Here is a 21,499-nt window from a genome sequence, read left to right on the forward strand (position 1 = left end):
ACTTGTGCGCTGTAAGCCACAATTGCGGTCTTTTGTGTTATATAAATGAAAGGGTATGGTTGTCAGGAGAAGGCCTTGGAGACATTATCACACTGGCCTCTCTTAGATCACCTTTTTATCCTTGGGAAAACTAAGCCTCACTCTCATGTAAACACAAGTAAAATTAGCAGAAGCATGTCAGAGAATATTAATGACATTCTTCTAATCATGTGGACATTAAGGGCTCCTCACTTGTTATGCTGAAGTCCCACCTCATTGTTCAAACTCTCACCTGCTATTTTCCCATTGGCTGGTGTTTGACATGTGGAAGGTAGCGAGCATGTCACATGACTCCTCTTGACCGCTGCCCTGTTTGAGAGGTTTAGCGGCTCCTCCCAGTGGCCGTTCCTGCGCACCTCTGTGCTGTTCATCTTGCTGAAGGAGAGCCGCATGGCTGTGTTCATCGCACTGAGGGGCTTCTGATACTGCGCCATGTTCATGGTTCGAGGCACTTCTGCATCAAAAAGGAAAAGAACCCTTTGATGAGACCTTCTTAAAGGACATGAGGTGACGGCACAACAATGGGCATTTTGGAAAATGGTACTTTTGCCCTCGTTTCTCCTCCGCATCCCACGGAGTCACTTCTATACCCCAGGTGGGAGTGCTGCACCTTGTGACTCAGCAGTGATCTCACTGTCTGGCCAACGAGGATTAAGAATGTTTGCAGAGCTGGCATTCAGAATCACAGAATTGTGAGGCGCAGTAGGAGGCCATTCGGCCCATCACGTCTGCACTGACTTGCCAAACGAGCATCATGGCTCAGTGCCTTCTACCCATAACCCTGCACATTGCTTCCATTCAAATAATCATCAATCCCCTCTCAGAATGCCTCGATAGAACCTGCCTCCACCACACCACAACCTCCAGTCCTGTGTCTGACAATGTTGACAAACCAAACCAGTAGCACTTGCAAACAAAAGGACCACTTTTATAACCAAGTTAAGTGTTTTAATTTATCATGTTATCAAATCAAGAACTTATTGTTAAATCCGCCAGTGGGAAAAGAGAATCCCGACGGTGGAGAATTCGGGTCATAATCTACATCTCATGTCATAGTACATAGAAGAAAAATAAGACTAATAAATGAATGAACTAGAAATAGCAATGTGCTGGGACTGTAGTATGTGGGAGCCGGCACAGACAGATAGTCCAAGATTTACACATCTCCAGTAAATGATTAGGAACCCTGCTCCTACAAGGAAGAGACATTCCGCCACATGAGGTGGAAGGGGAATTTCTGGATGATTCTTTCAAATAAACTCACATTTCATTTTTATACCCAATCTACAAGCTGGCTAGCATGGGGACCAACAGGTCAGGAAAGAGAAGGCATGGCTAAAGGAATGGTACGGAAAGGAGCGGTTCAATGTTAGGAAACTAATACTAGAACAAGAAGGAGGTATACTGTTAGAACCCCACGAGGCCCACAGGGAAAGCATTCTCGATCTCCCTGTGGGGCACGTGGAGTACGCGATTCCCAGGTAGGGGCCGGAGGCCCACCCAGCTGAGGCTCGTTAAACCAAACATAAAAGTTGGCCTGAGACTTCCGGTGGCGGCTATGAAGGGGCTTCCGGTGGCAGCTATGAAGGGGCTTCCGGTGGTGGCTATGAAGGGACTTCCGGTGGCGGCTATGAAGGGGCTTCCGGTGGCGGCTATGAAGGGGCTTCCGGTGGTGGCTATGAAGGGACTTCCGGTGGCGGCTATGAAGGGGCTTCCGGTGGCAGTTATGAAGGGGCTTCCGGTGGCGGCTATGAAGGGGCTTCCGGTGGCAGCTATGAAGGGACTTCCGGTGGCGGCTATGAAGGGGCTTCCGGTGGCGGCTATGAAGGGGCTTCCGGTGATGGCTATGAAGGGACTTCCGGTGGCGGCTATGAAGGGACTTCCGGTGGTTGCTATGAAGGGACCTCCGGTGGCGGCTATGAAGGAGTAAGTCGCACATTTGGTGGCTCCCGCTCTGGTCGGACTTTTGGACCTTTTACCCCGATTTCTACCGGACTTGAATTGAAAAATTGATGACAGAGGCAATTCCCACATCGGTGCATGGAGAAAAAGATGAGAATTGCTCGGAAAGGCAGAAACAGAAAGACAGAGAAGGCTTGGACTGAAGCTGCAGCGGGAGATAGCATGGCGGAGAATCGGACCTCTGGCTTGTTGACCCAGCGGTCAACGGAGCAGCTGATGCAAGTTATTCAGGAAGGCTTCGCTAAGCAGAAACGGGACTGCTTGGACCCAATAGAAGAGTCAATTGATCGGCTGGAGCTTAGATTGGATGCCCAAGATCGGGCGATCCAGAAAGTAGAGAAGGCGCTGGCTGAGCAGGAGGAACATCAAACTGCGGAGTTGGAGGTGGGGATGCTGAGAGACCAGCAGAAGAAGCCCCTGGAGAAGGTGGAGGACCTAGAAAATAGAAAATAGGTCCCGCCGGCAGAATCTGAGAATCGTTGGGCTCCCGGAGGGGTCCGAAGGAGCGGACGCTGGGGCATACATTGCAGACATGTTTGAGAAGCTGCTGGGGGAAGGGGCATTCACCCGACCCTTGGAGGTTGACAGAGCTCACAGAACACTCGCGAGGAAGCCGCGAATGGGAGACCCCCCCCCCCCCCCCCCCCCACCACCCCCGAGAGCAATGGTGGTGAGATTCCACAGATATCTGGATAAGGAGAGCATTTTACAGTGGGCCAAGCGGACACTGAGCTGTAAATGGGACAACAGTATCCTGCGGATCTACCAAGACCTGAGTGCAGAGATGGCCAGGAGAAGAGCGGGCTTTAACCAGATCAGGTCGATCCTTTTTAAGAGAAAGGTGAAGTTAGGACTGTTGTATCCGGCCCATCTCTGGGTCACGTACGAGGAACAGCACTTTTCTTTTGAGTAGTCTGAGGACACGCTGGACTTCGTGAAAACGAAAGGACTGGTGATGGTCTGAGAACTTTTGAACTTTGCTCCAACGTGGATGTTTCTTTTTAAAACAAAGTTTATCATTTTTCGTTTTGTGGAAGCGGTCTGTAATGTCTTCTGTATTGATTTGGGTCCAATGGCAGAGCTGAGTGAGTTAAGGTTTACACTTGCACTATTGGGGATGGAGGTGTGCTTGTTTAGATTTTGGATCTCTTACTTGATCTTTGTTAGCGTTCTTTTTTCTTCCTGTTTTTTCTGTCGTCCAATTGTGTTGGGATTTTTTTGTTACTGGAGTATGTATCTGTATGAGCGGGGGGTGGGACACAATAGGTGGGAGACTTTTCAGCGCCAGGGATGGGGGCCACCAAGCTAGCTGGGCGGGCTAGCTCACAGAATCGTAGTGGGGGGTATGCATATGTTAGGTTTATTAAAGGGATTGAGTTACATTGTGTTGTTACTGAGGGGGAGGGGGGGAATGTTGTGCTGACGAGGGAGGGACTGGTGCTGAGGGACAGAGGGGAGGTTGGGGGCGGAGGCTGCCTGGGGGCGAGCTGGTGGAGGCGCGGAGCACGGGTTGGAAGATGGCCTAAAAAAGGGGATGGCTGATTGGCAAAGGGGGGGGGGGCAATGAGCCCCCCAACTAGACTGATCACCAGGAATGTTCGAGGGCTAAATGGGCAGGTCAAGAGGGCACGCGTGTTCGCGCATCTGAGGGGACTGAAGGCAGATGTGGTAATGTTGCAGGAGATGCACCTTAAAGTAGCTGACCAGATCAGATTGAGGAAAGACTGGGTCAGTCAGATCTTTCACTCGGGCCTAGACTCAAATACTAGAGGGGTCGCAATCCTGATCAATAAGCGGGTGGTGTTTGAGGCGGGTAGAATAGTCTCGGATGTGGGAGGTCGGTACATTATGATCAGTGGGAAACTGGAGGGGCTGCAGGTGGTATTAGTAAATGTGTATGCGCCAAATTGGGATGATATGGAGTTTATAAAGAGGATGCTGGGGAAGATACCGGACCTGTACTCACACAAGTTGGTAATGGGTGGGGGACTTTAACACAGTTATTGATCCTGGCTGAGACCGGTCAAGCTCGAAAACGGGCAGGGTGCCAGCAATGGCAAAGGGACTAAAAGGGTTCATGGAGCAGATTGGGGGGGTGGGGGGGGGGGGGGGGGGGGGGGGGGGGGGGGGTGGATCCATGGCGATTTGGGCCGCCGAGGGTGAAAGAGTTCTCCTTCTACTCTCATGTGCATAAAATGTACTCCCGGATCATTTTCTTTACTCTTAGCAGGCCTTTACTGACGGGGGTGGTGGACACGGGGTACTCGGCGATCACAATCTCAGACCATGTTCCACTCTGGGTTGACATGCAGATTAGTAAAGATAGTAACCAGCGCCTGCACTGGAGGTTAGATGTGGGTCTTTTAGCTGATGAAAGGGTGTGCGAGCAGCTGAGGAAAGGTATTCAGAACTACCTGCAGTTCAATGACCAGCAGCGGTGGTCTGGGAAGCACTGAAGGCGTTGGTTAGAGGGGAGCTGATCTCGATACGGGCCCACAGGGAGAAGGTAGACAAGGCAGAGACAGACCAACTGGTAAAGGAGATACTACAGATCGATAGGAGGTCTGCAGTGACCCCAGAGGCAGGGCTTTAAAGGAACGGCGGACGCTACAAGCGGAATTCGGCTTGTTAACCACAGGGAGGGCGGTGCAGCAGCTGAGAAAGGCGAGGGGGGGGGCGATCTATGAGTATGGAGGGAAGACCAGCAGAATGCTTCCACAGCAGCTTAGAAAGAGGGAGGCAGCCAGGGCGATAGGGAAAGTAAATGACGGAGATGGGAACATGGTTGGAGATTCAGCAGGGATGAATAAGGCATTTAAGGATTTTTACAGGAGGCTGTATGGGCCGGAACCCCCAACGGGGCCGGAGGGATGAGGCAATTCTTAGTGGGGGGCTGAATATCCCAAAGGTGGATGGGGAGCTGGTAGAAGGGCTGGAGTCTCCGATCGGGTTGGAAGAGATAGTGGAGGGTCTGAAGGCCATGCAGTCGGGTAAAGCCCTCGCGCCAGACGGGTACGCAGTGGACTTCTCTAAACAGTTCTCTGGGATATTGGGACCGTTGTTGATGAGGATGTTCAATGAGGTAAGGAGAGAGGGGTGCAGCCCCCGATGATGTCACAGGCCATGATTTTGCTGATCCAGAAGCGGGAGAAGAACCTGGAGCTGTATGGGTCCTACAGGCCGATATCCTTGTTGAATGTGGACACCTAACTGCTGGCCAAAATGTTGTCCCCCAGGAGTGAGGATTGTGTTCAGGATGTTATTGGGGTGGGCCAGACGGGTCTGTTAAGGGTAGGCAGTTGGTGGTCAATATAAGCAGGCTATCAAACGTGATTACAATGCCCCTGGAAGGTAGGGAGGTGGAGGTAGTAATCGCAATGAACTCAGAGAATCCATGATCAGGAAGTGGTGAGGTAGGGGAGGGTCGGTATGGGAGCTTATGGAGATGGCTTTATGCAAGGGCACCAGTCTGGGAGCGTTGATAACAGCGCCTCTGCTGTTCCCGCCGGCACGATAGTCCACCAGCCCCATGGTGGTGGCGGCCCTGAGAGTCTGGGGGCAAAGGAGGAGACATGTAGGAGCAGAGGGAGTATCGGTCTGGTCCCCAATCTGTAATAATCACCGGTTTGCTTGGGAAGTATGGATAGGGGATTCCGGATATGGCAGAGAGCAGGGATTGAGAGGATGGGGGATATGTTTATAGAGGGGAGCTTTCTGAGTATGAGGGAGCTGGAGGAGAAGTTTGGGTTGGCGAGGGGAAACGAATTCAGTACCAACAGATGCGGGACTTCCTATGTAGACAGGTGTCAACCTTCATGCTCCTATCACCAAGGGGGATTCAGGACAGGGTAGTTTCCAGAGGGTGGGTGGGAGAGGGGAGCGTCTCTGATATTTATATGAACTTATGGGGTCAGAGGAGATGCAGACCGAGGAGCTGGGAGAAGAGATAGAGGATGGTCTATGGGCGACGTGTTGAGTAGAGTCAACGCATCCACAACATGTGCCAGGCTCAGCCTGATTTAATTCAAAGTCGTTCATTGGGCTCACATGACAGTGGCCCGGATGAGCAGATTTGTTGGGGTGGAAGACAAGTGTATAAAGTGTGCGGGAGGACCAGCGAACCATGTCCACATGTTCTGGGCTTGTCCAAAGCTTAGGGGATTTTGGCAGATGTCATGTCCACAATGTTAAAAACAAGGGTGGCATCGAATCCAGAGGTGGCGATTTCTGGGGTGTCGGAAGATCCGGGAATCCAGGCGGAGAAAGAGGCAGACGTTCTGGCCTTTGCTTCCCTGGTAGCCCGGAGACGGATACTATTAGCTTGGAGGGACTCAAAGCCCCCGAAGTCGGAGACGTGGCTATCAGACATTTCTCTGCTTGGAGAAAATCAAGTTCGCCTTGAGAGGATCAATGTTGGGGTACTCCCGGAGGTGGCAACCATTCGTCGACTTCTTTGTGGAAAATAATGTCAGGAGAAGAGTGGGGGGGGGGGGGGGGGGGGGGGGGGGAGGGGGGGCTGGAGGGTTAGTTTCATTTAGAGTAGGGGGTTAATGAAGGTGGGACCTGTAAAGGAGGGAGTCGTCTTTTGCACGATGTTTATAGATTCATGTACATTGTATATTTTGTTGTTGCTATAATACCAAAAATACCTCAATAAAGTGTTTATTTAAAAAAAAGTCGGCCTGAGCGTGCACCGGCCAGTTAGCCTATGATTGTACACAGCTAATGATGTTTATGATGTTTGAAGTAAAATAAATCTTGAACCATCCTACTGCTGGCTTCCTTGGCCATAGGCGACGAGGAAAAAAGGAAACTCTGGACTCAGTTTTCAAGCTGCCCAGCCTCCACGGATGACTACTGTGCCGCAACGTGAGGATTTAAGGTTCAAAAAGCTGCTATTTGATCAGTTATAGATCATCGAGGTGGGCCTGAAAGACTAGGGCCAATACATGGAATGGGCATTTTGGTACCTCTTTCAGGCCAATGGCATTTTGGTTGAAGACCAACAAAAAGTGACTCTTCTGATGGCCTCAGACTCTGATCTTTGGGATTATAAAGAGCCTTATCGACCCAGCTGCTCTGGATATCCAAGTCATTTGATGAGTTGGTTGCATGAGTGGCTGAACACTCTGATCCGAATCCTTCTGTTATAACCTAACGTTATAGGTTCAATACGACTGTGCGGCCTCTGGGTGAGTCGGTAACTGGCTTTTTGACCCGCCCCGGATGGCTGGTGAAGCACTGCGAGTTCAGGCTGTCCCTTTCGGAAATGTTGAGGGATAGGCTTGTTTATGGAATAAATAACGACACAAAAAAGAAGTTGTTGGTGGATGAAGTTGTGGCGACACTGAATTTTATGGATACTCTGCCGGTGACGGCTGTCCAGGTTCGAGCAATGACATGGCGAGATCCTAAATTGGCGAAGCTCCACCATATGTCATAGATTCATAGATTCATAGAACATAGAACAGTACAGCACAGAACAGGCCCTTCGGCCCTCAATGTTGTGCCGAGCCATGGTCACCCTACTCAAACCCACGTATCCACCCTATACCCGTAACCCAACAACCCCCCCCTTAACCTTACTTTTCAGGACACTATGGGCAATTTAGCATGGCCAATCCACCTAACCCGCACATCTTTGGACTGTGGGAGGAAACCGGAGCACCCGGAGGAAACCCACGCACACACGGGGAGGACGTGCAGACTCCGCACAGACAGTGACCCAGCGGGGAATCGAACCTGGGACCCTGGAGCTGTGAAGCATTTATGCTAACCACCATGCTACCGTGGTGCCCGTTGGGCATTAAATGGTGGATTACAGGGAACCTCCCCAGCAGCCCTACACCCAGAAGCACGAAGAACCAAGAGCTAAGCGTGAAGGATGGTATCATCCTGTGACAGGCTCGCATGGTCATCCCACTGCAGGGTCAGGAGTCTCTCTTAAAGGATCTACACAGTGGCCACCCAGGCGCCTCGAAAATGAAGATGCTGGCTTGAAACTACGACTGGTGGCTTGGCATCGATGGGAACATAGAACGAGTTGTACATAATTGCCTGGCATGTCAGGAGCACCAAGAGTGGGTTTGGAGTGCCTCACAGACTGCAGGCGGTGGCCTACCTCTATCCCTGGGAATGGTCAGGGAGTCCCTGGGTGGGTCTGCGTGCCGATTGCGCCAGGCCTTTTATGGGGTCCATGTTTCTCATCATTGTGGACTTCCACTCACTTGAAATGGCTTGACATTGTAAAATGATCTCAACTACATCAAAGGCCACCATCGAGAAGCTGAGGTGCTTGTTCAGCCCTCACGGGATCCCTGAAGTCCTGGTGAGTGGCAACGAAGCGCTGTTCATGAGCGAAGAGTTTTCCACATTCACTAATCTGAACAGAATACTTTTATAGAGAGAATCTCTTCACCAGGACCCCTTTTATGGAGTACCATTATCATGGATCCATTTTATAGAGAGAGCCTCACATTCAGAGACCCCTTTTATACAGAAGGTCCCATCATCAGGACCCCTTTTATATAGAGAGGGTCTCGTCACCAGGGACCCCTTTTATACAGAGAGCATCACCATCAGGGACCCCTTGTTTGGAGAGAGGATCACCATCAGGAACCCATTGTATAGAGAAAGCCTCATTATCAGAGACCCCTTTCGTAGAGAAAGTCAACCCATCAAGACCCCTTTTTACAGAGAGAGCCTCACTATCAGGGACTCCTTTTATGGACAGAGTCAACTCTCATTGGGGACACAAAAGGATCCTACGTTTGCAAAGTTGCACCACGTCGTCCTTCATGGGGGACTACAGGGGAAACTGCCTGAAGAACTGCGGGTTTTCACAACCAAGCAACAGGAGCTTAGTGTTGAAGACTGCATTCTCCTGTGGGGAACCGTGTAGACGTTCTGAGGCAGCACAGGAAATCCATCCTGCAGGACCTGCATAGAGGTGTCCAAAATGAGATGCTCACCAGGGGCTACATGTGGTGCCCAGGGTTCGAAGGTAACATCGAGAAGTTGGTGAAGCAGTGTATGTGTGCCAAAAGCATCAAAAGCTCCCACCATCAGTCTTACTCCACCCCTGGGAGTGGCCAAGCCAGCCCAGTGTGCGGTTACATACCGACTTTGCCAGGCCTTTCTGAGGGTCAATGTTCCTAATACCCGTTGACGTCCACTCAATATAGATGGACGTTTACGGATGCCGTCCACCACTTCATGGGACACCAGATAGAAGCTATGTCAGTTGTTCAGCGTCCATGGTATCCTGGAGCTGCTCGTTACCAATAATGGTCACCCTTTCACCAGCAAAGAATTCTTGATTGAAGTACATGCAGGTGAATGGAGTGAAACATATTTGGACCGTCCCGTACCAGCTTGGCTGGGAGGGTGGTGCAGACTTTCAAGAGGGGCAAGAACAAGCCACAGGGTCAGTTGAGACAAAACTGGCACAATTCTTGTTCAACTATCGGACCACACAGCATAGGACGACCGGGTAACACCACAGAATTACTGATGGGCCGAAGTGTACAAACCTGTCTAAGCTTAACATTTCCCAATATTGGATCTAGGTGGGAAGGTGGAGAAGAAACAAGATCTCTTCTTGAAAAAGTACCATGGCAGGGGGGAGCTGATCTTGTTCAAGCCTAAGGTGGATCGGGAGGAGAGGGAGGTAAGTCAAAAACTGATAGAGGAGATTTTGGAGGTGGATGGGAGATATGCGGGGGCCAGTCTCCAGGCCAAGAGGAAGGAGTTGCAGATGAGGTTCGGACAATTGTCGATGGGGAAAGCGGTGCGCCAGTTGCGAAGGGCGAAGTCGACGAGTTTGGGGAGAAGGCAGGATTTATATCACGTCGGCCAGCTCCCGAGGGAGGCAGCAGTGAGGGAGATAGTTCGGGTACGGGATAGAACGGAGAAGCTGGTGGTGGCCACAAAGCAAATTAATAAAGTATCTGAGGAGTTTGATAGGGACCTGTATTGGTCGGAGCCACCGAGGGATGAGGGAATTCTTTATCGGGTTGGAGTATCCAAAGCTGGGCGAGGAGAATAGAGCAGGATTGGAGGGGCCAGTGGAGGAGCAGGAGGTGAAGGAGGCGATTGGGAGAATGTAGGCAGGGAAGGTGGCAGGGCCCGAAGGGTTGCCAGTTGAATTTTATAAGAAATTAAGGACAAGCTGGCGCCGTTGATGGTGGGAATGTTTCAGGATGCGATAGGTAGGGGTGTCTTGCCGCAAACGATGGGGCAGGTTTCCATCTCGTTGCCACTAAAGAAGAACAAGAAAATGGTGGCATGTGGGTCATAGAGGCCCATATCGCTGCTGAATGTAAGTGCCAAGCTATTGGCAAAGGTGTTGGCATCAAGGTTGGAATACAAGCTCCCCAGCTGAGGCGCAGTGACCTGGAAGCTGGGGCTCATGAATCTGGTGCATAAAAGCCGGCCCTTTTATAGAGAGAGTCCCATCATCAGGAGCCCTTTTATAGAGAGAGTCCCATCATCAGGAGCCCTTTTATAGAGAGAGTCCCATCATCAGGAGCCCTTTTATAGAGAGAGTCCCATCATCAGGAGCCCTTTTTTTTAATAAACATTTTATTGAAGTATTTTTGGTATTGGCACAACAACAAAATAAACAATGTACATGAAACAATAAACATAGTGCAAAAGCCTCCCTTACAGGTCCCACCTTTATTGACCCCCCTAGTCTAAACTAAACAAAACCCCCCCCGCCTTCTGCTGACGATTAATTTTCCGCGAATGGTTACCATCTCTGGGCGAACCCTAACAGTGGCCCTCTCAAAGCGAACTTGATTTTCCACAAACAGAGAAAGCTAGCCATGTCCGATAGCCAGGTCTTCGACTACGGGGGCTTTGAGTCGCTCCAAGCTAATAGTATCCGTCTCCGGGCTACCAGGGAAGCAAATGCCAGAACGTCTAGCATTAGGGGCAGCAGGGTAGCATGGTGGTTAGCATAAATGCTTCACAGCTCCAGGGTCCCAGGTTCGATTCCCGGCTGGATCACTGTCTGTGTGGAGTCTGCACATCCTCGCCCTGTGTGCGTGGGTTTCCTCCAGGTGCTCCGGTTTCCTCCCACAGTCCAAAGATGTGCGGGTTAGGTGGATTGGCCATGCTAAATTGCCCATAGTGTCCTAATAAAAAAAGTAAGGTTAAGGGGAGGGTTGTTGGGTTACGGGTATAGGGTGGATACGTGGGTTTGAGTAGGGTGATCATGGCTCGGCACAACATTGAGGGCCGAAGGGCCTGTTCTGTGCTGTACTGTTCTATGTTCTATGTTCTATGTCTGCCTCTTTCTCCTCCTGGATTCCCGGGTCTTCCAACACCCTGAAAATTGCCACCTCTGGATTCAGTGCCACCCTTGTTTTTAACATCGTGGACATGACATCTGCAAACCCCTGCCAGAATCCCCTAAGCTTCGGACATGTCCAGAACATGTGGATATGGTTTGCTGGTCCTCCCGTAAATTTTGCACACCTGTCTTCCACCCAAAAGAATCTGTTCATCCAGGCCACTGTCATGTGAGCCCAATGAACGACCTTGAATTGTATCAGGCTGAGCCTGGCACATGTTGCGGACGTGTTGACTCTACTCAACGCATCTGCCCATAGACCATCCTCTATCTCTTCTCCCAGCTCCTCCTCCCACTTGCGCTTCAGCTCCTCGGTCTGCGTCTCCTCTGACCCCATAAGTTCCTTGTAGATGTCAGAGACGCTCCCTTCTCCTACCCACCCCCTGGAAACTACCCTGCCTGAATTCCCCTTAGCGGTAGGAGCGGGAAGGTTGACACCTGTTTACCTCGGAAGTCCCGCATCTGTTGGTACCTAGGTACCTAGGCATTCAAGTAGCGCGGGAATGGGACTGGCTGCATAAATTAAATCTGGCCCGACTGGTAGATCGAATGAAGGATGATTTTCAGAGATGGGACCTGCTTCCTTAGTCACTGGCTGGGAGGGTGCAGACGGTGAAGATGACGGTCCTCCCGAGATTCCTGATCGTGTTTCAATGTCTCCCCATCTTTATTCCGCGGTCCTTTTTTAAACGGGTCAACAAAGTGATAATCCGGGAGTACACTTTATGCACGTGTGAGTAGATGGATAACTCCTTCACCCTCGGCTGCCCAAATCTCCATTGATCCCCCCCGCCCCCCCCCCCCCCCCCGCCCCCCCCATTCTGCTCCATTAACCCTTTTAGTTCCTTTGCCATTGCTGGCACCCTGCCCGTTTTCGAGCTTGACCGGTCCAAGCCAGGATCAATAACTGTGTTAAAGTCCCCCACCCATTACCAACTTGTGTGAGTCTTCCCCAGCATCCTCTTTATAAACTCCACGTCATCCCAATTTGGCGCATACACATTTACTAATACCACCTGCACCCCCTCCAGTCACCCACTGACTATAATGTACCAACCTCCCACGTCCGAGACTATTCTCCCTGCCTCAAAAACAACCCGCTTATTGATCAGGATTGCGACCCCTCTAGTATTTGAGTCTAGGCCCGAGTGAAAGATCTGACTGACCCAGTCTTTCCTCAATCTGATCTGGTCAGCTACTTTAAGGTGCGTCTCCTGCAACATTACCACGTCCGCCTTCAGTCCCCTAAGATGCGCGAACACACGTGCCCTCTTGACCGACCCATTTAACCCTCGAACATTCCTGGTGATCAGCCTAGTTGGGGGACTCATTGCCCCCCCCCTCCGCCGATCAGCCATCCCCATTTTTGGGCCTGCCTCCAGCCCATGCTCCATGCCTCCATTGGTCCGCCCCGGGCAGCTTCTGCCCCCCAACCTCATCCATGTCCCTGAGCACAGGTCCCTCCCTCGTCAGCAGAACATTTACTCCCTCCCCCCTACAGAGTAACAACACTCTGTTACCCAACCCCTTTAATAAACCGAACATATGCACCCCCCCCCACTGCGCTTCCATTAGCTAGCCCGCCCAGCTAGCTTGGCGGCCCCCATCCCTGGCGCCAGATAGTCTCCCACCTATTGTTCCCTCCCCACCCTTCCCCCCACTCTCACAAACATACTCCAACATCAAACAATCCCCACGTAATTGCCCGACAGAAAAACACCAAGATCTAAACAAGTACATCTCCATTTCCCAACAGTGTAAATGAAAACCTTAACTCACTCAGCTCTACCGCTGGTCTCAAATCGATGCAAAAGGCATTACAAAACAGCTTCCACAAAACGAAAAACGAGAAACTTTTTTTTAAAAGAACAGAAAAAAAAAAGAAAAAAACATGAACGTTGCAGCAAAGTTCAAATGTTCTCAGTCCATCACCAGTCCTTTCCTTTTCGCGAAGTCCAGCGCGTCCTCAGGCGACTCGAAATAAAAGTGCTGTTCCTCGTAAATGACCCAGAGACGGGCCAGATACAACAGTCCGAACTTCATCTTTTTCTGCAAAAGGATTGACCTAATCCGGTTGAAGCCTGCTCCTCTCCTGGCCACCTCTGCACTCAGGTCTTGGTAGATCCGCAGGATCTGTTGTCCCATTTACAGCTCCGTGTCTGCTTGGCCCACTGTAGAATGCGCTCCTTATCCAAGTACCTGTGGAATCTCACCACCATTGCCCTCGGGGGGGGGGGTCTCCCATTTGCGGCTTCCTCGTGAGCGCTCTGTGAGCTCTGTCCACCTCTAAGGGTTGGGAGAATGCCCCTTCCCCCAGCAGCTTCTCAAACATGTCCGCAATGTATGCCCCAGCGTCTGCTCCTTCGGACCCCTCCGGGAGCCCAACGATTCTCAAGTTCTGCCGGCGGGACCTATTCTCTAGGTCCTCCACCTTCTCCAGGAGCTTCTTCTGCTAGTCTCTCAGCATCCCCACCTCCAACTCCACCTCAGTTTGATGTTCCTTCTGCTCAGCCAGCGCCTTCTCTACCTTCTGGTAGAGAAGGCACCCGATCTTGGGCGTCCAACCTAAGCTCCAGCTGCTCAATTAACTCTTTTATCGGGTCCAAGCAGTGCTGTTTCTGCTTAGCATAGCTCTCCTGAATAACTTGCATCAGCTGCTCCGTTGACCGTTGGGTCGACAAGCCAGAGGTCCGATCCTCCGCCATGCTGTCTCCCGCTGCAGCTTCAGCCCAAGCCTTCCCTGTCTTTCTGTTTTTGCCTTTCCGAGCACTTCTAGTCCGTCTCTTCATGCACCGATGTGGGAATTCAGTAAACAATTGCCTTTGTCATCAGTTTTACAATTCAAGTCCGGTAGAAAATCGGGGGAAAAGGTCCAAACGTCCGACCAGAGCGGGAGTCACCAAAGGTGCGACTTACTCCTTCATAGCCACCACCGGAAGTCCATCAGGAACTCTTTTATAGAGAGAGTCCCACCATCAGGAACCCTTTTATAGAGAGAGTCCCACCATCAGGATCCCTTTTTTTAGAGAGAGTCACACCATCAGGATTCCTTTTTTTAGAGAGAGTCACACTGTCAGGAACTCTTTTATAGAGAGAGTCCCACCATCAGGATCCCTTTTTTTTTAGAGAGAGTCACACTGTCAGGAACTCTTTTATAGAGAGAGTCCCACCATCAGGAACCCTCTTATAGAGGGAATCCTACCATCAGGAACCCTTTTTTAGAGAGAGTCACACTGTCAGGAACTCTTTTGTAGAGCGCCCCACCGTCAGGTTGCCCTTTTATACAGCGAGCCTCACCATCAAGAGCCCCTTTATAGAGAGTTTCTGGTGTATTTTTATCATTGGTTCAGGGTGGGACCTGCATACTCTGATCAGTACAGTATTCCAACCCCCCCCCCCCCCCCCCCCCCCCCCAACCACCGTCAGTAATGTTCACCCATTTTCCTGGGTAGTGGGAAGATGCATTTGGGCTGTGTGCATGCCCAGTGAGATCACTGCTATAAAGTGTGGGGGGGGGGGGGGGGGGGGAAGAGTCCCACTTTTGTTGGGATTGGAGGATGTACTGAAATAATTAGGGGGAATTTAATGGGGGAGGAACAGCCATGAAGATCTGCCGGGAAGTTTCAAATTGGGTGTCAGGCCAGACCAAACTCTAACATGGAACAGTTGTCAGAGCTGAGGTGAGGAGGCAGCGAAGTGACCATCACTGGTACCTCTCCCTCCGAAAGTGGTCTCAGCACACTGTCTTAGTCACCCCAGTGTTTTCCACCACCCATCTCCCTGGGGTTGGTGGGTTTCATGGTTCTCTGCTGCTGGTATGGATGGAGATGTAACAAGAGGCCTCACGGTCTACTTTGTTTTCATTTTCAGCTGTATCTTAAACAATGTAAAGAGTCTGAATGTAAAGAAGTGAAATATATTGATAACACAGGCCTGGGGGAGATTGCCCCCTTCAGAGGGACTTTTTTTTGAATGAAGAATATTGGTTGAATGAAAGAGCTTTTCAGCCCATTGGCTGTAACAGACCGGCTACAAATTGGACCTGACTGAATTTAAATTCCCTTCCTCCGAGAATCTTCCTCAGCCCAACTGAATGTAGCTACTGAGTTGTTAGCCTCAGTGGAGAAAGAAGCAGATTTAACGTTTCAGGTGAGTGACTTTTAACCTAACAGAAGGTCATCAACCAGAAACATTAACTCTGTTTCTCCCTTCACAGTTGCTGCCAGACCTGCTGAGTATTTCCAACAGTTTCTGTTATTATTTCAGATTTCTAGCATCTGCAGTATTTTGTACGAGTTGTCAGCATTAGAATTATGATGATTACGGTAATTTTCAGTATTAGCATGTATCCCAGTGAGGGTTTCAGTGGACATTGGTTGGCCTGTCCGACCATGCCCTCAGGGCCTACCTGTGTGTAACTGGAACCTCAAAAATGGTCCCATGTTGGTCTTTTCTCTTGCATCCATTGTGACTCCACCTGATTGCACTGCAGGTTGGACCGGGGAGGTGTTTCTATGGAATAGGACAGGGCTGCTGCTCACATATCTGGATGAAGGGAATATTGGTGTTGGTTCTTGGATACCTGCAAAATCCAAACCCAAGAAGTTCCTCTCGTCAGTGAATGCAACAGCTTTATAAATACAATAAATACTAGGAAACAAATGGAGCTCGGTTCCAAGACAACGATCAATCATCATCTTATGTTGAAATGTTAATCTTAACTTAATGAATTAACAGTAAAACCAAACTGTTATCACAGCAAATCTTATAATCCCTGCAACACAGGAGGCCAATCAGCCCATCGAGCCTGCGCTGGCCCAATGCTCAATATATGCAACAGTGATTGCTGATCCAAGCCAAGGTCTAAAAAGGTTTAAATATTCAGTTTAAAGTCAAGGTTAGAAACTGTTATGTTGCTAGAGAAAGCCATTGAAACACAGTATAAATAGTTCCTACCTAATACCACTGTGGGAGCATCAAGGCAACAGTAGTTCAAGGGGAAAAGACTATTCCTTCTCAGGTTAACCCGTGGATGGACAATAAATGAAGGTCGGGATTTTGGGGCCCTCGCCCGCTGGCGGGATATTACGTCATGCGGAAGTAAACAGCAATTTAATTAGGGCACTGCATACGCTGGGAGAGCGGGTGTGGTGATATGCTATGGCAGGACTGTACAATCCTGGCCTAAGTCTTGCCAGAGCTGCTCAGGTTCTTTACAATTATAATCATCTTATTTTTTTTTAAAACACCAATTGCAAAGGAAATACTTGTCCATGATGAGAATGAGTATCTGGGATTGATGAATGACAGTGGATTGTGCTTAATTAGGATGAACCGTCTTTTAGTCTACATCCACCTATGCCCGATTTTATATATTTAAATCTGAGTTGTGTTCTAATCGCATGTCCTATCTTCATTTATTTCTATTTCCGAAATATTCAGCTTAGCTGCATTCTGAGAAACCCCCATCCACACATATTAACTCATGACTTGTCTCCATGGCCTCCTGAGTTTCTCCCCACTCAAAATCCGACTCATTCAAAACTCAGTGCTGCATTATTAAATCCCACCCACCACACCATTGTGTGGAGTCAGAGGTGCCGGTCCTTGCTTTCAAATTTTTCTGAGGCACTTCTTCGTCCTATCATAGTAACCCTAGCCATTGCAATGTCCCTGCCTGTGCTTTTCAGTCCTTTAACTCTGATCTCCTGTGCAACTGAAAGATCTCTCAGCATAGTATATGGGAAGTTAGGAACCCGTTGTTAAAGGATACTGATGGGCTTATTATTGTTAGGAGATGACACCAGATAACAATGAGTACAGTTTCTTAATGGAATGTAGTTACAATTGAAGCAGCAACAAATAAACAGTCCGGATTGCGTAGAGAGAACATTGTGATCCATGTTCTATTTGAAAATGAAAAAAAAATGAAAATTGCTTATTGTCACGAGTAGGCTTCAATGAAGTTTCTGTGAAAAGCCCCTAGTCGCCACATTCCGGCGCCTGTCCAGGGAGGCTGGTACGGTAATCGAACCGTGCTACTGGCCTGCTTGGTCTGTTTTAAAAGCCAGCGATTTAGCCTTGTGAGCTAAACCAGCCCCTGATTTTTAATCATCCTTAATTCTTCTGTGACTGTCCATGGTATGAATGCTTGAATTATTACTGGTTTATATGTTGATCTGCATTATGTAGCTGCCTAAAACAAACCAGTGTTGAGTTTGCATGTTGACCTGGATTTTCACAGAATCATGACGACTCCAGGGACCTTTAAAAATTGGGGTGGGACTGGATCTGGACGTCTCACCTCCATTTCTGATAGATCCTGGGTGGGATTCTACATCCCCAGGACACCTGGAATGTGTTCCCCGATGGGACGAAGATTCGGGTGTTAGGGGGAAAAAAAATTGGGACTGACGACCGAACACCATGCTCCGACTCCTCGCTGGCAGCAAGAACAAGGTCCATGATGCGCGCTGGTGGGTGGATGTAATTAAATGCAAATGCACTTTAATGACCTATTTGCATTTGTTTCACGGGCCTGGCGCCCAATGCTCTGACTTCTCATGATTGTCCGGTCCCCATGACCGGGAATCACATGGGCACTGATCACTTATGGACTCTACCACTGTTGCCCTGGCATGGTGGATCTTGCAGCGGGCAATGGGGGCAATCGCGAGGTCCACATTCCAGGGCAATTCTGGTAGAGTCCATTCACAAGGGCCGTCCCTCCACCCCCACCCAACAATGCATGTCCTGGCCATGCCTCCACTCGCAGACCCACCCCCCCCCCCCCCACCGTTCTTCCCCCCTTAACCCCCACAGGGACTCCTGTAATGGAGGATCCCTGTAATAGGGGACCCTCCCAAGGACCCCTGAAATAGGGGGACCCCACACAAGGACCCATGGGGGTGTGTGATGGTCATCAGTTGGCATAAAATGTGGCATGGGCTACAAGGGCATTGGGAGTGGGTGGGGCATCATGTGTTGCCATGAGTTGGCATGCATCAGCCTGGGCAGTGGGCATATGGGTTAGAGGGCCTAATATTTGGCAAAACAATTGCTCTGTGTTCCTAAGGAACTTAGGCGGGCCTATTAACCAATCTGCCTCTGCATTCGGCAGCCCTGTGGGTGTCCCCGATCTGTGGATCCGCAATCCGGAACAGTGATCGCATCATTTGGGGCACTTTCCTGAGGCAGGTGTGACAAGCCCGAAGGTTTCCCCAATCTCCACACCCTTCATGGGAGTGAAAATCCAGGCCTTTATGTGCGATCATATTCGTCCAGGTGAGTTGTTATGATCTGAAAGGATGGTGGAAGCCGACTGAATTAGTTAACACTTAAAAGGAAAAGAAACTGTAGGATTATGGAGAAAGAACAGGAACTAACTGGTTCACTCTTGGGAAGGTATATTAGGCTGATTGGCCTCCTTTTGTGTTCTGTGATTGTACGAGTAACAAAGAGTAGGGTGGCACGGTAGCACAGTGGTTAGCACTGTTGCTTCACAGCACCAGGGTCCCAGGTTCGATTCCTGGCTTGGGTCACTGACTGTGCGGAGTCTGCACGTTCTCCCCGTGTCTGCCTGGGTTTCCTCCAGGTGCTTGTTTTCCTCCCACAAGTCCCAAAAGATGTGCTGTTAGGTAATTAGGACATTCTGAATTCTCCCTCCGTGTACCCAAACAGGCGCCAGAATGTGGCGACTAGGGGATTCTCACAGCAACTTCATTGCAGTGTTAATGTAAGCCTACTTGTGACAATAATAAATATTATTATTATTATTATATAAATTTCCATTGACTTGTTGATCACCTGATGGACAAGAAGGGTTAAAAGGCAGTTTGGATGACTTTCTCCCACAACAGGCTGAACACCCACTAAAAACTGCTTGGTCACATCAGCACCTTGATCATGCTAATTATTACTACCTCACCCTGGGCTGGTGCACCGTCAATTGCAGCCAGCCCCACTAGCCCGGAGCCATAACACAAATGAATTGACCAATAATTCCTATAGAAATACCCAAACTCTTTGGCCCTTGGCTGCCCAATAATTACAGTCAACAGTTTTATAATTGTAAACACCATTACATTTATTTCCAACAGTGCAAGAACTATCTTGAAATATGCAGTAAAAACAACTGGTTAACGACAAGCTAATACCTAATAGCCCTTTACCATGCCACCCACCCGCTACACACAAACACGCACACACACACATGACAGACAAACACAGAGGAGTGGAAAGGGGTAAAAATCAGTAAAAATAAATGGAGGGAAGAAAAAGTCTTTGTTCCAGATGATGGTTTTAGCGCACTTATCTTCACAGCAAGCTTGCAGATTCGAGTTTTTGGTTTGCAGCATGTAATGATCTTTGTAGATACATTTATTCAGGGTCTCTGCAGTTTAGAAAATGTAGTACTCCCAGGGAGCAGGCTTGCTGGAGAGACGCCTGATTGTTAATCAAACTTTGCTTTCAGCTTGAGGTTCGCCTTCAGGCTTCTGCCTTTCTGGAGAGAGAGAGAGGTGGTCGGTTCTGGGCTTTTCAGGCACAACCTGTAATGGTTCTCCTGTACATAGATTAATTTAGTTCACAAATACAGCCTTTCTGGAGAAAAACAGAGAGGAGAGGATAGCTGACCTTCCTTGGAGCTGCCAGGAGTCAAACCGAAACTTCGGGACTCAGAAAACATTCCAGTGGAATAGGATGCAATCACCCCTGGTTACCGGGTAGAGCACAGCCTTTTGGGCCAATTCATTGGCCACCAGCCAATCAATCAAACCAAGTCTCAGCCCATCTCTCTGTCACTGGTGCCAGTCAGTCTACTGTCTCCAGTTCAAATCAGTGTAGCCATTGGGTTCCTCTGTTTGGATTAAGGTACAGGCTGCTTGCCTTAAAGTGAGATATCCATTAATCATCGATGGATCAAAATGTAATGGCAAAAATAAAAGAAAGGGGAAATAAGGGAATAAACAGGGCAGAAACAGAAAGGACCATTACACTATCCTCCTCAGTGCTGATGGACTACATAAACTAATTTCCGAGGGTTTTCTCCCACTCCCACATTCTGGGGCCTCCCACCCCAAAGCTTCCAGATCCCAGCACAGTTTTCTCAGTAATCCCTGAACCGGCTCCAATGCTCTCCAATTCCAGGACCCTTCCCCCACTGATCCCTGCACCTACCCCAATGTTCTCAGAACACAGGACCCCTCCCAGTGTTCCCAGCCTCTGGGCACCCCTCAAATTGCTGCTAAACTCTAGGGTCCCATCCCAGTACTGTCAAATGCCAGCCCCCTAAAACCTTTCTCCAATATCCCAATTGAAAAATGTCAGTGTTCCTGAGAGGACTGAAAATGCTGATTTATATGAGTTACCTGCACTGTAGGCATAAAGCCATAAGAGTAGTGGCAACATGGATAATAAAACTGCTCAGGAACTAAGAGCAGAGAGTTGTTGGAAATGGCTGCTTCTTAGACTGAGTTGGCGGTATACAGTGGTACTTCCCAGGGACCTGTATTAGGACACCTTCTCTTCGATATGTATTAATGATATGAACTTTGCTATGCTGGGCCTCATTTCAAAATGTGTAGGGGAAATGATAATCACGAATGCAGCAAAGGGAGGGCGGTGCCTGAGCTCAGAGGGGGTAGCACACAGTGGAGGCGCTCCATTAAAAATACCTTTTTCTGAGTGCAACAGACAATCGAAAAGTTAACAACTCAACATTGGAAGGCATTTACCGGAGTACAGTGAGAAGAAAAGAAATGACCATTGGGTGAGCGACCGGAGAGTCGTAGGAGAGAGAGAGAGAGAGAGTACATGAGGCACAGTGGGCCGACTTTGCATGCAGAGGCGGTGGCTTGGAGTAGTGGCTGTATCTCAAGGGGCTCCCGCGCAGGAGCTGACACTTCGGGCTTATCTGCCCGATCCAAGGGAAACATTTTTTTCCTCTTTTTTTTACATAAAAAATAATCGGAGGTCCACAGTAGGAAAAGTGGCTGTGGAGTCTGGGGCCCGAGGATTGTGGTGAGGGAGCAGAGGTGCCAACAGGTTCAAGGCAAGTTCAAGCGGGGCCCAGGCCAGGCGGTGCGGAGCTCAGATCCAGGCAGGCCAACTGGGCCAGGAAGACCAAGTTCACCAACCTCC

The 21,499-nt window shown here is 49.6% G+C and overlaps 1 protein-coding gene across 4 annotated transcripts in view; it reads right to left on the reverse strand.

Annotated features, from left to right (window-relative positions):
* Positions 1–21,499, reverse strand: part of LOC119978411 (transcription factor ETV6-like) — a 134,234-nt gene that overhangs the window by 25,571 nt on the left and 87,164 nt on the right. For all 4 annotated transcript variants that reach the window (XM_038820042.1, XM_038820041.1, XM_038820040.1 and 1 more), the window contains 2 exons: positions 15,768–15,941; positions 272–493 (listed from right to left, as the gene is read on the reverse strand). In XM_038820042.1, the coding sequence (XP_038675970.1) occupies positions 272–493; positions 15,768–15,941 (396 nt within the window). The remainder of the gene's footprint in view (positions 1–271; positions 494–15,767; positions 15,942–21,499) is intronic.

The sequence above is a fragment of the Scyliorhinus canicula genome, chromosome 15 (assembly GCF_902713615.1).
Source record: "Scyliorhinus canicula chromosome 15, sScyCan1.1, whole genome shotgun sequence".
In the NCBI taxonomy this organism is placed as follows: domain Eukaryota; kingdom Metazoa; phylum Chordata; class Chondrichthyes; order Carcharhiniformes; family Scyliorhinidae; genus Scyliorhinus; species Scyliorhinus canicula.